At 34.3% G+C, this 14425-nt stretch overlaps 2 protein-coding genes across 2 annotated transcripts; one reads left to right on the forward strand and one right to left on the reverse strand.

Annotated features, from left to right (window-relative positions):
- The first annotated feature begins 3115 nt into the window (after window positions 1-3115).
- LOC123295489 (mucin-3B-like) lies at window positions 3116-3787 on the forward strand. Its single transcript, XM_044876867.1, has one exon. It carries the CDS (start codon window positions 3116-3118, stop codon window positions 3785-3787), a length of 672 nt encoding a protein of 223 aa, XP_044732802.1.
- Window positions 3788-11179: 7392 nt separating this feature from the next.
- LOC123295501 lies at window positions 11180-14181 on the reverse strand. The gene is made up of 5 exons (XM_044876878.1): window positions 14089-14181; window positions 12482-12965; window positions 12121-12422; window positions 11296-12050; window positions 11180-11201 (listed from the first exon to the last, which is right to left on the reverse strand). Exons 1-5 carry the CDS (start codon window positions 14179-14181, stop codon window positions 11180-11182), a joined length of 1656 nt encoding a protein of 551 aa, XP_044732813.1.
- Window positions 14182-14425: the final 244 nt, after the last annotated feature.

Genomic DNA, 14425 nt, shown 5'->3' on the forward strand with positions numbered 1-14425 from the left:
CTGTAGAACGCCTCCTTTGGTGGTAATTTTGTCTCTTGGAGACGTCCCCAGCTACTCATGTATTCATATGGAAATACACCTTTTCTCGTTAGCAATTGTAATTGTTCATCACTACTGACCTATAAAAAATTAAAGAACAAATTACAACCCTGTATTAAAAATTATTTATTTTTTATCATTTACCTCTTTATGTAAAATGGATTTTTTATCATTATCTAAATATGAGGCCAGATTTTCTAACTTGTCTGCGAGAAATCGGAAGGAATCGATGAATCTTAATTGAATGTCCGAGACGTGCTTTGTGAAACTGATGTACTTTTCTTTGTTGATGGGCAACACATCAACTTGACCGTCGATTTCCGTCAGCAGAGCTTCAATAATAAAATGCGAATCGTATCCACTTAAGTTGTGCATCACAACAGGTATCACCCTTGAATCTTGATAATGCAAATTACAAAATTGGTGTGCTGCTCCACGGTAGATACCTAAAATAGATTAATATAAAATTAGATGAAATTAAAAAAATAATAAATAAATTGCATTACCTGTGCGATGTGAATGATCGCGAACACGTATGGAATTGGATACGAAATCTTTACCACAAATGTGACACTTCTCTGCTGACATAAAATCCAGTTCTTGTTCGACGGTGAGCGGACACATTGGTTTAACGTGTTTTATTTTTTGCTCTAATGAGTACGCTACTTGTTCCAGTTCATGAACAAACCACTTGACACAATCAGCACCCCGGTATGCCTTGTAGAATGATTGGTTAGGATCATGAGTACAATGTACATAATACCCCACACTGTAGGGTATATGTTTTTGAATCTTTTGTGTATAAGACTCATGATCCGTTTCCATGTGTTCATGGTCCTGTGGTACCAATAGTGCCTCAAAGTCAGCGTACACCATATACTCAACACGTTCCTTGCTGTTGAAATCTTTGAACTCAACGAACCGCTCGTCATCAGTTTCAGGCATCTGTACCCGCACTGCTTCTTTCTCACCACAATTTACTGAATGCTGTTGGAGTTTGACTTCTGTAGCAAAATAGTTGAGGCATCGGTCACATAAATAAATTTTATTCTTGTATTTTGTTACACCCGATCGACTCAACTTTGCTAAATTTTTTATCCAGCAAAAGTGGTGACTGTTCCCATTCTCCACAGCCAATAGATGAATTTTCTTCCCCGCAGTGTTCGAACTAACGCGTACAGGGAAAATTTCCAAACCATGTAGAAACGTATCTTTGTAGCCGTACACGTTAATCGATAGCTGCGGGTTCATCTTTTCAAATTTATTAATTTGATCTAGAGACATGGGAAACTTTAATCCATCACATTTTAAATGATGTTTATAGTGCGGGTACTTAGTTAAACGTTGAGGATTCCTTTCAACCGGGTAAAGTGCTGACATTATCGACCATAGAAAACAATGTTGGTCTTTATTCTGGACATTAATCACAGCCAATTTATTTTTGATGACTGGTGGTAGTTCACAAAAAGTCCCAGCTGTGATCGGAGAGTACTTATTCATGTGGACTCGAATATTTATGATCATGTCAAGAGCCCAACCGCTATCGCGTTCCTGGAATTCTTCCAATTTTTTCAGCAAATAGTTTTTGACATGATCAGTGTACCACTCCTGCATGTCCGTAGTCAGATACATTTCCTTGGCCGACGTTATGAAAGTTTTCAAATCCTCCTCTTTGGTGGTGGGCTTAATGAAATTGCCCGTGAACATAATATACACCTGAAAAAAAATCTCATTAGACTATTTAAATTATAAATCTTAAATTTTACTTACCTTGAGGGGATGCTTCACTAGCTCACGCCGAACGTGTCTTCTAAACATTGGAAATGCACGGTTGAAAAATATATTTGGATCTTTATAATCCAAATTTGTAATCATACCAGTCTTCACCCTGCCCTGGTGGTGGGTTTCAATTGTCTCGCAGATTAGATGTCGATTTTGTTTTTTGGTGACCCCACCACCTTGTTTAACTAAATCTAATCGCAGTCGGTGAAGTTGCCGCTGGTATGATTTACAAAGTCCAATATTAGCTTCAAGACGCAGAGGATTTTCTTTCTTCAACATCAACATCTTTTTCAATAAGCGGATGTTCTGCTTATTTAGTACCATCCATCGCTCAGCTTCCTCCACCGTCTTGATGAGCCTCAACGCTTTCTCCACTTTCTTCGTCATATCTGTGCTACCACCTTGAGGTACCGCGTTTAGCGTCTGCATAACATTTTGTTCGTAGGTGTCCATCTTTCAAAAAAATTATATTTAAGTTTCACAATATTATTTAAAAAATTTATACACTTACCGTTATATTTTCAAATACTAAGCAAAATATACGTTACCGAACGTTCAACACTAAAGTTAACTTACAACTGAGTAATATTTGTTTTTTGTATAAAATATATAGACTAATTTTAGAATAATAAATATATCAAAAACAAAATAATAATAATAATAATAATAATAATAATAATAATAATAATAATAATAATAATAATAATAACAACAAACAGACCTATGTCGGCAATGTCGACAAAAACCAGAAACAATACAACACATTACATCAGCATGCTCACGTCTTACCCAAACAGATTACAAACACAGACACGATCAGGTAGCAAAAATAATACACCAAAAACTCGCCATAAAACACAAACTCACAACAGACAACTCACCATACTACAAATACACTCCATCTTCAATTCTCGAAAACAACACGCACAAATTATATTGGGATAGAACAATTATCACAGACAAGGCGGTACACTACAACAGGCCAGACATTACACTTATACACAAACACACAAAAACCACATTCCTCATAGACATTGCAGTACCCAACACACACAACCTTCAGTCTACACACACTGAAAAACTAACAAAATACACCGATCTAGCTGTCGATCTGAGGAATCAATGGAAAATGACAACAGTTGTTGTCGTTCCGGTGATACTAAGCTCAATAGGCGTCATACCAACAACACTTCACAACAGTCTGCATACACTTGAACTACACAAAAACACATACATACAATTACAAAAGGCAGTTATAATTAATACTTGCCGTATAGTGAGAAAGTTTCTCTCTATGGGACACAGTACTCTCCAAACACAAACATTAACCACTGCTCAACAAACAACAACAAACACAACATACTCTCCGACCAATGCAAACACACTCATGCCAAACACGGAAACTTCACACCAGCACCCACACAACACACAGTTACACACACAAAACATAACGCAAGAAATATACCCGACACAACACAGCACATCTACAACAACACCCACACACGCAACATCAGCACATTCTCCAAACCAAACACAAAACAATACACAAGAAACAAACTCATCACAACACAACATCATTACTTACACTACAACAGCACTCATACACGCACCACCCCCACTTTATCGAAACGAAACACATAACACACCACCCATTGCTCGGTTAACAAGCCTCACACAAGATCAAATATCAAGACCATCAGATGTCTCAAACAAAACACAAAACACTTCACAAGAAACACAACATAGTATAACTTTATTAACCACAACACCCATACACGTACCACCACCAATAAATCAAAACCTCACACAAAACACTTCACCCATTGTAAGACTCATAAGACTCACACATGGCCAAATTGCACACTATTCAAAACCGACGGAGAACGTCCCAATCGCTCATCGAACGCGAAAGCGAGCACAACACAATACAACACCACACACATCACCCAAAAGGCGAGGTCGCTGAACACAATAAACACACATACATTTATACACACTACAAGAACAAAAATACCCTCACAAATATACACGCACACTCACACACATTCTCCGGTTCACATGACAGACCAGAACAAGGAAAAAACAGTTTACCGTCACTTGACTGTGTCCGTGCGGTAAACTAAATCGGGCTCAGCCCTGCTATGAAATAGATGAGACAAAAATAATAATAATAATAATAATAATAAATAAAAATAAAAATATATCATAAATTATAACCTGAAAAATAAAAGTAAAAAAAACATTAGAAATCATACAAAAAAGAAAAAAGCATACAAATAACTCACTTTGAAGCTCTTGTTGAAGTTTACCTTCAACTAATTGTTGAGCAATTTCTAATGCTCTAAACAGATAATTATCCGGCGCTAAAAATAATAAAAAACCTTTAATAAATTATTCTAGTAAATAGGTCATCTCATACAACCTATAATCATGTTGATCTCCCTCGATCATCCATATTAGGGCGTCTCTCGCCTCTCCTATTTGCACTTAAAAACAAAAAATTATAATTAATTATTTATTAGTTAACAATAAAATTTTAAACATACTTGTTGACACTAAATAATATAGATACAAACATAGTGGTGTTGACATTTTTTTTTTTTTTTTTTTTTATTTCTTATCAAAATTATAAAACAAAAATTATCAAGTTCACTTGAATGAAAGACTAACTCAAGCTAGAAAAAATAATTCTATTTATATTAAAATAAATACAATTATGCAAAAAATCATACTCAGAAAGAATTTATTAAAAATGAATTTATTCGGGATATTATTATGAGAATTTGATTAGTTGGCAATTCACAAATAATTCAGTTCAGGGAATCTGCGTTAGAAATTCGATATACCGAATTTTTGTTTTTTTTTTTTTGCAAGATTGCAGTTTATAAATAAAGAAAATAATTAGATTAAATCATAGAAACTTTTAAAAAATATTTATTCACATAAAGTATTGGGTGACACTACAGTTCAATGAATTCATCAAATCCATTCCTATAACGACCTGCATTCATAGAGAAATTTTTCATTATTACAACAAATCCATTTGGTGAACTCCAACAATGTCGATATAAATCATGAAATTTTTGAAAATTCATATCAGAGCCAACATGATCGTAGAATATGTGTTTTAGATTCATTTCGTCCGTTTTGAATAACACCAAGCAATTAACATTGTCCCTTATGTTATGCTTTGGTGCGTAGCTCTGACATAGGTAGAAACAATCAATTTTTCGATGACGACCCATACTAAAGTATTCTCTACTTCTCTGTTGTGAATGACAGCTCACATCATCAAAAATGAAAAGACTTTTTTCTCGAGCTTCATTCAGACTAGGAATTTCACTAGTATCACTAAGTGGAAAAATAGCCAACCCCTTCCACTAATTTTAAAGTATCTTCTAGTAATTGATATTTCGGTTGGTAAACAGATTTACTGTACACATAAATGTTTTCAAAGCGTAAACCATTTTCATCTTAAATTAAATTCAACATAACATTGGTTTTACCACAACCACTAGGGCCACATATTATTGTTCGTAGTGAATCTGAAAATAGAGGACCATGATATGTTTGTGTGTCTGTATTTTCTGGTATTAAACACTCAGAGCGGGTTGTTGTTTATGAAAATGCATTTTTAATGTAACTAAGACTAAAATTTCAATACAACCCAGAGCACTTTACGATACAGAGCTACATGCGTATGCTAAACAATTTAAAATTCTATATTTTCGCGGTGTTTTTATGCATGACCCCCTATCTAAAAGACCATATAAATATGAAACAGGAATTATCAACCATGATGTATCCAAAAATAGTGTTACACACTGTACGGTATATAAAAAGTATAAACTGCAAGCTTTGGTAACTTAAGGCCATCATAGGAAATAATTAAATATTTTAACTGATGTGACATTCAATATTATTTTGCAATCACAGTTTTAATATTACGATTTGTGGACATCTATGTATACAATTTTTACTAAATAAATAAACCAACAAGTCTTGTATTCATATCATTCAAAATCAAGATGTCATACTCTTAGATGGGATAGCTCTTTTATATATTTTATCAAAAAATTATCAAGATTCATATACATCATATAATGAATCAATACTTCGATGTAATGACGGAATTGTTGTCGTTCATAATGTTATATACTACAAAGGTGAAGAAAAGAAAATTTGGATTAAAAAATTAATTCAAAATTCTGTAAAGGTAGTCCATATCGAAAATTTGGTGTAAAACTGCTCTATAAGAATGACAGTGTATCAAAAGCTCCATGCATCTATCAACATCAACATTGCACTACAAATATTATTATGTATTTATTACTTTATTTTTTAATAGATCTTTATACGGAGGTGTTTGTTGTGTATTAAACAATAAATAATATTAAAAAATTAGATGATTATGTATTTTGTTTTTAATATAAAATTATAATTTTTTTTCTCTTTCTAAACAGATCTGTATCTAAACAGGTCTGTTTAATAAGGTTTTGATTAACCGATATCTCTTTAAAGTTCTCCAAACATTTAACATAATCTTCAAATGTTATTTTCGTACTAAGAACCGACCTTTTAACTCCCTTAGCCTCTTTTGTTAACCCAATATTATTAGATTCTTATACAATATTCCCATGTTCAAATGCGGCATCATCATGTGAGTAATGGTTGAAAACGAGGTGTATTTTGCTATATAAAATTCATTAGATCTACATACATGTATTCATTTTATCAATTTTATTCCGATTTTGCTCCGACTTTTGCCGATTTTACTCCGGTTTTCACTGATTTTACTCCGACTTTCGCCGATTTTACTCCGGTTTTCACTAATTTTACTCCGACTTTCGCCGATTTTACTCCGACTTTCGCCGATTTTACTCCGACTTTCGCCGATTTTACTCCGGTTTTACTCCGGTTTTCACCGATTTTGCTCCGACTTTCGCCGATTTTACTCCGGTTTTCACTGATTTTACTCCGACTTTCGCCGATTTTACTCCGGTTTTCACCGATTTTACTCCGACTTTCACCGATTTTACTCCGGTTTTCACCGATTTTACTCCGACTTTCGCCGATTTTACTCCGGTTTTCACCGATTTTACTCCGACTTTCGCCGATTTTACTCCGGTTTTCACCGATTTTGCTCCGACTTTCGCCGATTTTACTCCGGTTTTCACTGATTTTACTCCGACTTTGGCCGATTTTACTCCGGTTTTCACCGATTTTACTCCGACTTTCGACGATTTTACTCCGGTTTTCACTGATTTTACTCCGACTTTCGCCGATTTTACTCCGGTTTTCACCGATTTTACTCCGACTTTCGCCGATTTTACTCCGGTTTTATTCCGGTTTTCACCGATTTTGCTCCGACTTTCGCCGATTTTACTCCAGCTTTTTAATTTTTGATAAAGTTATTATAAACTTGTTATTTAATTATATTTGTTTTCCTCAAGTAATGGATTATAGATAGTATTTCTCTTCCGATGTTTGTAGAATGTAGCCTTCTTAATTTATCAATTAATATATTAGGATCACTATTGAAATTAATATTTTTTTTTCATAAGTTTTCAATACTAGGTTGAAAAAAACTGTTTAATACTGGTTTTGACCTGTTTAATACTGGTTTTGACCTGTTAAGAAAGAGGCCTGTTTAGAAAGAGACCTGTTTAGAAACAGACCTGTTTAGAAAGAGACCTGTTTAGAAACAGACCTGTTTAGAAAGAGACCTGTTTAGAAAGAGACCTGTTTAGAAAGAGACCTGTTTAAATACAGACCTGTTTAGATACAGACCTGTTTAGATACAGGCCTGTTTAGAGACCTGTTTAAATACAGACCTGTTTAGATACAGACCTGTTTAGAAACAGACCTGTTTAGAAAGGGACCTGATTAGAAAGAGACCTGTTTAGATACAGACCTGTTTAGATACAGACCTATTTAGAAAGAGACCTGTTTAGATACAGGCCTGTTTAGATACAGACCTGTTTAGATACAGACCTGTTTAGATACAGACCTGTTTAGATACAGACCTGTTTAGAAACAAACCTGTTTAGAACGAGACCTGTTTAGAAAGAGACCTGTTTAGATACAGACCTGTTTAGATACAGACCTGTTTAGAAACAGACCTGTTTAGAAAGAGACCTGATTAGGAAGAGACCTGTTTAGATACAGACCTGTTTAGATACAGACCTGTTTAGAAAGAGACCTGTTTAGATACAGGCCTGTTTAGATACAGACCTGTTTAGATACAGACCTGTTTAGATACAGACCTGTTTAGATACAGACCTGTTTAGAACGAGACCTGTTTAGAAAGAGACCTGTTTAGATACAGACCTGTTTAGATACAGGCCTGTTTAGAGACCTGTTTAAATACAGACCTGTTTAGATACAGACCTGTTTAGAAACAGACCTGTTTAGAAAGGGACCTGATTAGAAAGAGACCTGTTTAGATACAGACCTGTTTAGATACAGACCTGTTTAGATACAGACCTATTTAGAAAGAGACCTGTTTAGATACAGGCCTGTTTAGATACAGACCTGTTTAGATACAGACCTGTTTAGATACAGACCTGTTTAGATACAGACCTGTTTAGAAACAAACCTGTTTAGAACGAGACCTGTTTAGAAAGAGACCTGTTTAGATACAGACCTGTTTAGATACAGACCTGTTTAGATACAGACCTGTTTAGAAAGAGACCTGATTAGGAAGAGACCTGTTTAGATACAGACCTGTTTAGATACAGACCTGTTTAGAAAGTGACCTGTTTAGATACAGGCCTGTTTAGATACAGACCTGTTTAGATACAGACCTGTTTAGATACAGACCTGTTTAGATACAGACCTGTTTAGAACGAGACCTGTTTAGAAAGAGACCTGTTTAGATACAGACCTGTTTAGATACAGACCTGTTTAGATACAGACCTGTTTAGAAACAGATCTGGTTAGAAAGAGACCTGATTAGAAAGAGACCTGTTTAGATACAGACCTGTTTAGATACAGACCTGTTTAGAACGAGACCTGTTTAGAAAGAGACCTGTTTAGATACAGGCCTGTTTAGATACAGACCTGTTTAGATACAGACCTGTTTAGAAACAGACCTGTTTAGAAAGAGACCTGTTTAGAAAGAGACCTGTTTAGAAAGAGACCTGATTAGAAAGAGACCTGTTTAGATACAGACCTGTTTAGATACAGACCTGTTTAGATACAGACCTGTTTAGATACAGACCTGTTTAAATACAGACCTGCTTAGAAAGAGACCTGTTTAGAAACAGACCTGTTTAGAAAGAGACCTGTTTAGAAACAGACCTGTTTAGAAACAGACCTGTTTAGAAAGAGACCTGTATATTTATTGAAGGATAACAGCAACGAAGATATAAAGGGTGGTTTCTATACCGAAGAATTATAAAAAGTTCACGATCCAAACATTTATTTAGTGGAAAGGTCTTAGCTCCAACGTTAAAGTCAGGTGGTTGGTGTTCGACTCTTTACACGATTCATATATTGACAAAAAAGTCTTATTTTATAGTGGACCGTTTTTATGAACATACTTGTAACAATAAAAAATTTGTCATAGTGGACCGTTTTTGCGAACATATTTGTGTTTTATAAAAAAAAAAAAAAAAAATATCACATTGTAAAAATATTATTTTTATTGTAAAATTTTATCTATAACATATAAAAACAGAGTTGTATTATAATAATATTTAAAAAATATATATTTATAAATTATCGAAAATACATTATAATTATTATTCTGAAAAGTATAAAAACAGAGTTGTATTATAATAATATTAAAAAAATATATATTTATAAATTATCGAAAATACATTATAATTATTATTCTGAAAAGTGTCCATTGTCATCATCATTATCTTTCTTCATAAGATAATTTTCAATTATTTCTTTCACTTGAACATAGTCGGATAACTCGTCTGATGTAAATTCACTGTAGTAAGATTGTTCAAAAATGGATAGTCCTACAATTCCATCTGTTTGTCCAGAGTGGATATTTTTTAAAATCCAGTTCCAAATTTGTTTGTCTTCATCGTCTGACGATGGGGAAAATTTCACTTCTAAGCCCATTTGTTCTACCTTGTCAATAAGGTAGTTTAAAGTTTCCGGTCGACCACATTTAATTGCCATATTAACTAATGTTTTAAAATACTTTGTTAACATATTGTTTATAGTACTTAAACTACAATTATCTTTAATCATATTAACAATACAGTTTTATCACTATTATGATTACCAAAGTCTTGCATTTTGTATGTTTAAACTAACACTAAATTGTTTTCTACAATAATTCTACCTAACTATCAATTTTTTGATCCCCCACCACTACTCTATCAATTGTTCATGCGCACTACGCTATCATTTGTTGGTACACCTATCACAATACCGAACCACTTTGAGGATCATCACAACAACAACAGCAGGACACATTTCTGAAACAACAGCAAAAATTAGCTAAATATTAAAAACATAAAAATATAAAATACTTACACTCAACAAATAATGCTATAGTGGCCCCATGGTTTTGTTTCACATGAATTGTGAGTAATGTATCGTTTTTGGTCAAATGGTGATAAGCCCACTTTCTGCTGTTTGATGGTATGAATTTTGTGGCGCTTCGATCGAATGCTTTGTTGATGATTATATGATTTCCGATTCTCTATCAAACATTTTTTATAATCATCAAAAGTAAGCTTTCGAATTGCTGACTTCTTGAGACCTTTTGATTTTTTCGTCTCTGTCTTGTTTTGCACCCGAACTGTATACATCTTACTTCGCAATCCAACAAATTCCAACATTACTTCACCGTTGTTTTCATCAGACATTAAACCTTTTACTTTCTTATTACGAAGCGGTATTTTATAGATGTTATCAGGTGCGAAGTCAGCAGTATCAAAGCGATCAATATCCTGCCTCATGACGTCATAGACGGAAATATTTGATATGTCATAAACTAAACTGTCGGTATCTGTGTATAAAAGCTTAACATTTTCACGACCGTATCGAGGGTACATGTAATTATAATGAAAATCATACACATACGTCTTCGATACATCCAAAATAGTGAAGCCTACATAGATTGGTTTGTTTAAAAATATTTCAGTCTTTTTCAACTCTACAATACTGACGTCATTATCGAGCACTGTCATACTATGAAAATTGGGCTTAGCAATCAATTTTTTTACTCCATGCTTTCCATCCCAATTTTTTCGTATGTAAACAACCCGGTGTTTTCTAATATTCTCCATGGTTTTACCGAATATTGCATTGATCATCAATTTGAACAATGATTTTTCAAAATCATTCGTTGCGTTCTTACGCATTTCGGTATTGAAATCAATGTATGATTTCAACCATGGAGATTGATCAAACTGTAACACACGATGGTATTTTGTTACTTTCACACCAAGTTGTATATATAATTTTAAAATTCTATAGTGCACGATATATCTGGTCTTGTTGTACAGAGTTGTAAGCAGGTATTTTTGTTTTGAGCCTGGTGGTTTTGCTATCTCCGGACATGGTGGTAGATCGCTAAAGTAATCATGCAGATTTTGGGGTATTTCCAGATCCACTTCTAAAATGAAACCGATTGGTGAATCGTCTGCAATTTCCATGACGTCTGGTGTGTCAACCCACTCGAAATTTCCAGTGGGTAAAGATGTAGACATTGCTGCTCCATATTCATTCACCACATCGTAATACATCAAATAATGTTGTGTTTCATTTGGATTATACCCCTCTGTCATGTACTTATTATTAGCTTTTGCATAGCGATTAGAGCAATGACTCACACCACCTCTGATTCCTCTCTCGATAAACAGAAACTTATCTACATCAGTGAACAATTCCAGTTTCTTATCGGTGTATTTCAACATGGCTTCCCATGTGTAGCCAGCTAGTGTATAAGAGTGAGCTGGATCAAGGCCATATTTATGCAAACAAGTTTTACGGAAATTTTCAAAAATGTCCGCAAGTAGAAACACATCAGTTTTCATATACAGGTCAGAGTATTCACCTAGTATATGTAAACCAAATGTATTCCATACTTGTATAGCATGATTATAATCCTGATCCGTTATGTGCTCATCTGTTAATGCACTGTAGAACGCCTCTTTTGTGGGTAAGCTTACCTCATCAAGACGTTCCCAACTAGACATGTATTCATAAGGAAATACACCTTTTCTTGTTAACAATTGAAATTGTTCATCATCACTGACCTGCAAATAAAAAAAAAGATACGGCTCTGTATAAAGTATTTATTTATTTATATTTTTTTTTATGACTTACCTCTCTATGTAAAATAGTTTTTTTATCATTATCTAAATAGGAAGCCAGATTATCTAATTTTTCAGAGAGAAACTTAAAGGAATCAATGAATCGTAATTGAATGTCCGAGACGTGTTTGGTAAAACTGATGTACTTTTCTTTGTTGATGGGCAACACATCAACATGGCCATCGAATTCTGTTAGCAGAGGTTCTATTATAAAATGTGCATCATATCCGCTTAAATTATGCATCACAACAGGTATCACCTTTGAAGTTTGATAATTTAAGTTACAAATTTGGTGTGCTGGACCTCTGTAATAACCTGTAAAATAAATATTTAAATTAGATAAAATTTTAACAGTAATAAATATTAATACATACCTGTGATGTGTGAATGGTCACGCACACGGATACTATTTGTTGGTGTAAAAGATTTTTTACAAATATGACACTTTTCTGCACACAGAAACTCCATTTCTTGTTCGATGGTGAGCGGTATCATTGGTTCAACATGTTTAATTTTCTTTTCCAATGTATACGCAACCTGTTCCAGTTCTTTAACAAACCATTTTGCGCAATCAGTACCACGGTATGCCTTATAAAACGATTGGTTGGGATCGTGGGTACAATGAACATAGTAACCTACACTGTAGGGTACATGTTTTTGAATATTTTGTGTATAAGACCCATGATCCATTTCCATGTCTTCATGATGTTGTGGTACCAATAACGCCTCAAAATCTGCATATACAATATATGGAATTGGTTCTTGATGAGAAAATTTCTGAAACTCAACGAACCGCTCGTCATCAGTTTCAGGCATTCGTACCCGCACCGCTTCTTTTTCACCACAATTTACTGAATGCTGTTGGAGTTTGATTTCTGTAGCAAAATAGTTGAGACATCGATCACATAAAAATATTTTATGCTCGAATTTTGTTATACCCGATCGACACAACTTTGCTAAATTTTTTATCCAGCAAAAGTGGTGACTGTTCCCATTCTCCACAGCCAATAGATGAATTTTCTGCCCCGCAGTGTTCGAACTAACGCGTACAGGGAAAATTTCCAAACCATGTATAAACGTATCTTTGTAGCCGTACACGTTAATCGATAGCTGCGGGTTCATCTTTTCAAATTTATTAATTTGATCTAGAGACATGGGAAACTTCAATCCATCAAATTTTAAATGATATTTATAGTGCGGGTACTTAGTTAAACGTTGAGGATTCCTTTCAACCGGGTAAAGTGCTGACATTATCGACCATAAAAAGCAATGTTGGTCATCATTCTGGACATTAACCACAGCCAATTTATTTTTGATGACTGGTGGTAGTTCACAAAAAGTCCCAGCTGTGATCGGAGAGTACTTATTCATGTGGACTCGAATATTTATGATCATGTCAAGAGCCCAACCGCTATCGCGTTCCTGGAATTCTTCCAATTTTTTCAGCAAATAGTTTTTGACATGATCAGTGTACCACTCCTGCATGTCCGTAGTCAGATACATTTCCTTGGCCGACGTTATAAAAGTTTTCAAATCCTCCTCTTTGATGGTGGGCTTAATGAAATTGCCCGAGAACATAATATACACCTGAAATAAAATTCAAGATCTCATTAGACTATTTAAATTATAAATCTTAAATTTTACTTACCTTGAGGGGATGCTTCACTAGCTCACGCCGGACGTGTCTTCTAAACATTGGAAATGCCCGGTTGAAAAATATATTTGGATCTTTATAATCCAAATTGGTAATCATACCGGTCTTCACCCTGCCCTGGTGGTGGGTTTCAATTGTCTCCCAGATTAGATGTCGATTTTGTTTTTTGGTGACACCACCACCTTGTTTAACTAAATCTAATCGCAGTCGGTGAAGTTGCCGCTGGTATGATTTACAAAGTCCAATATTAGCTTCAAGGCGCAGAGGATTTTCTTTCTTTAACATTAACATCTTTTTCAATAAGCGGATGTTCTGCTTATTAAGTACCATCCATCGCTCAGCTTCCTCCACCGTCTTGATGAGCCTCAACGCTCTCTCCAATTTCTTCGTCATATCCGTGCTACCACCTTGAGGTACCATGTTTAGCGTATGCATAACATTTTGTTCGTAGGTGTCCATCTTTCAAAAAAAAATTATATTTAAGTTTCACAATAATATTTAAAAAATTTTTACACTTACCGTTATATTTTCAAATACTAAGCAAAATATACGTTACCGAACGTTCAACACTAAAGTCAACTTACAAATGAGTAATATTTGTTTTTTTATAAAATATATAGACTAAGTTTAGAATAATAAATATATCAAAATAATAATAATAATA

The sequence above is a fragment of the Chrysoperla carnea genome, chromosome 1 (assembly GCF_905475395.1).
Source record: "Chrysoperla carnea chromosome 1, inChrCarn1.1, whole genome shotgun sequence".
NCBI classification, from domain to species: domain Eukaryota; kingdom Metazoa; phylum Arthropoda; class Insecta; order Neuroptera; family Chrysopidae; genus Chrysoperla; species Chrysoperla carnea.

Excerpts from the sequence above, each read along its gene's own strand:
- LOC123295501 (XM_044876878.1), bottom strand. The coding sequence starts at position 14,181 with ATGGTACCTCAAGGTGGTAGCACGGATATGACGAAGAAATTGGAGAGA. Across the intron at positions 12,966-14,088 it reads AGGAAGCTGAGCGATGGATG|CATTCAGTAAATTGTGGTGA; the intron begins GTACTTAATAAG and ends AAACTCCAACAG. Across the intron at positions 12,051-12,120 it reads AAACTATTTTACATAGAGAG|GTCAGTGATGATGAACAATT; the intron begins GTAAGTCATAAA and ends TTTTATTTGCAG.
- LOC123295489 (XM_044876867.1), top strand. The coding sequence starts at position 3,116 with ATGGGACACAGTACTCTCCAAACACAAACATTAACCACTGCTCAACAA.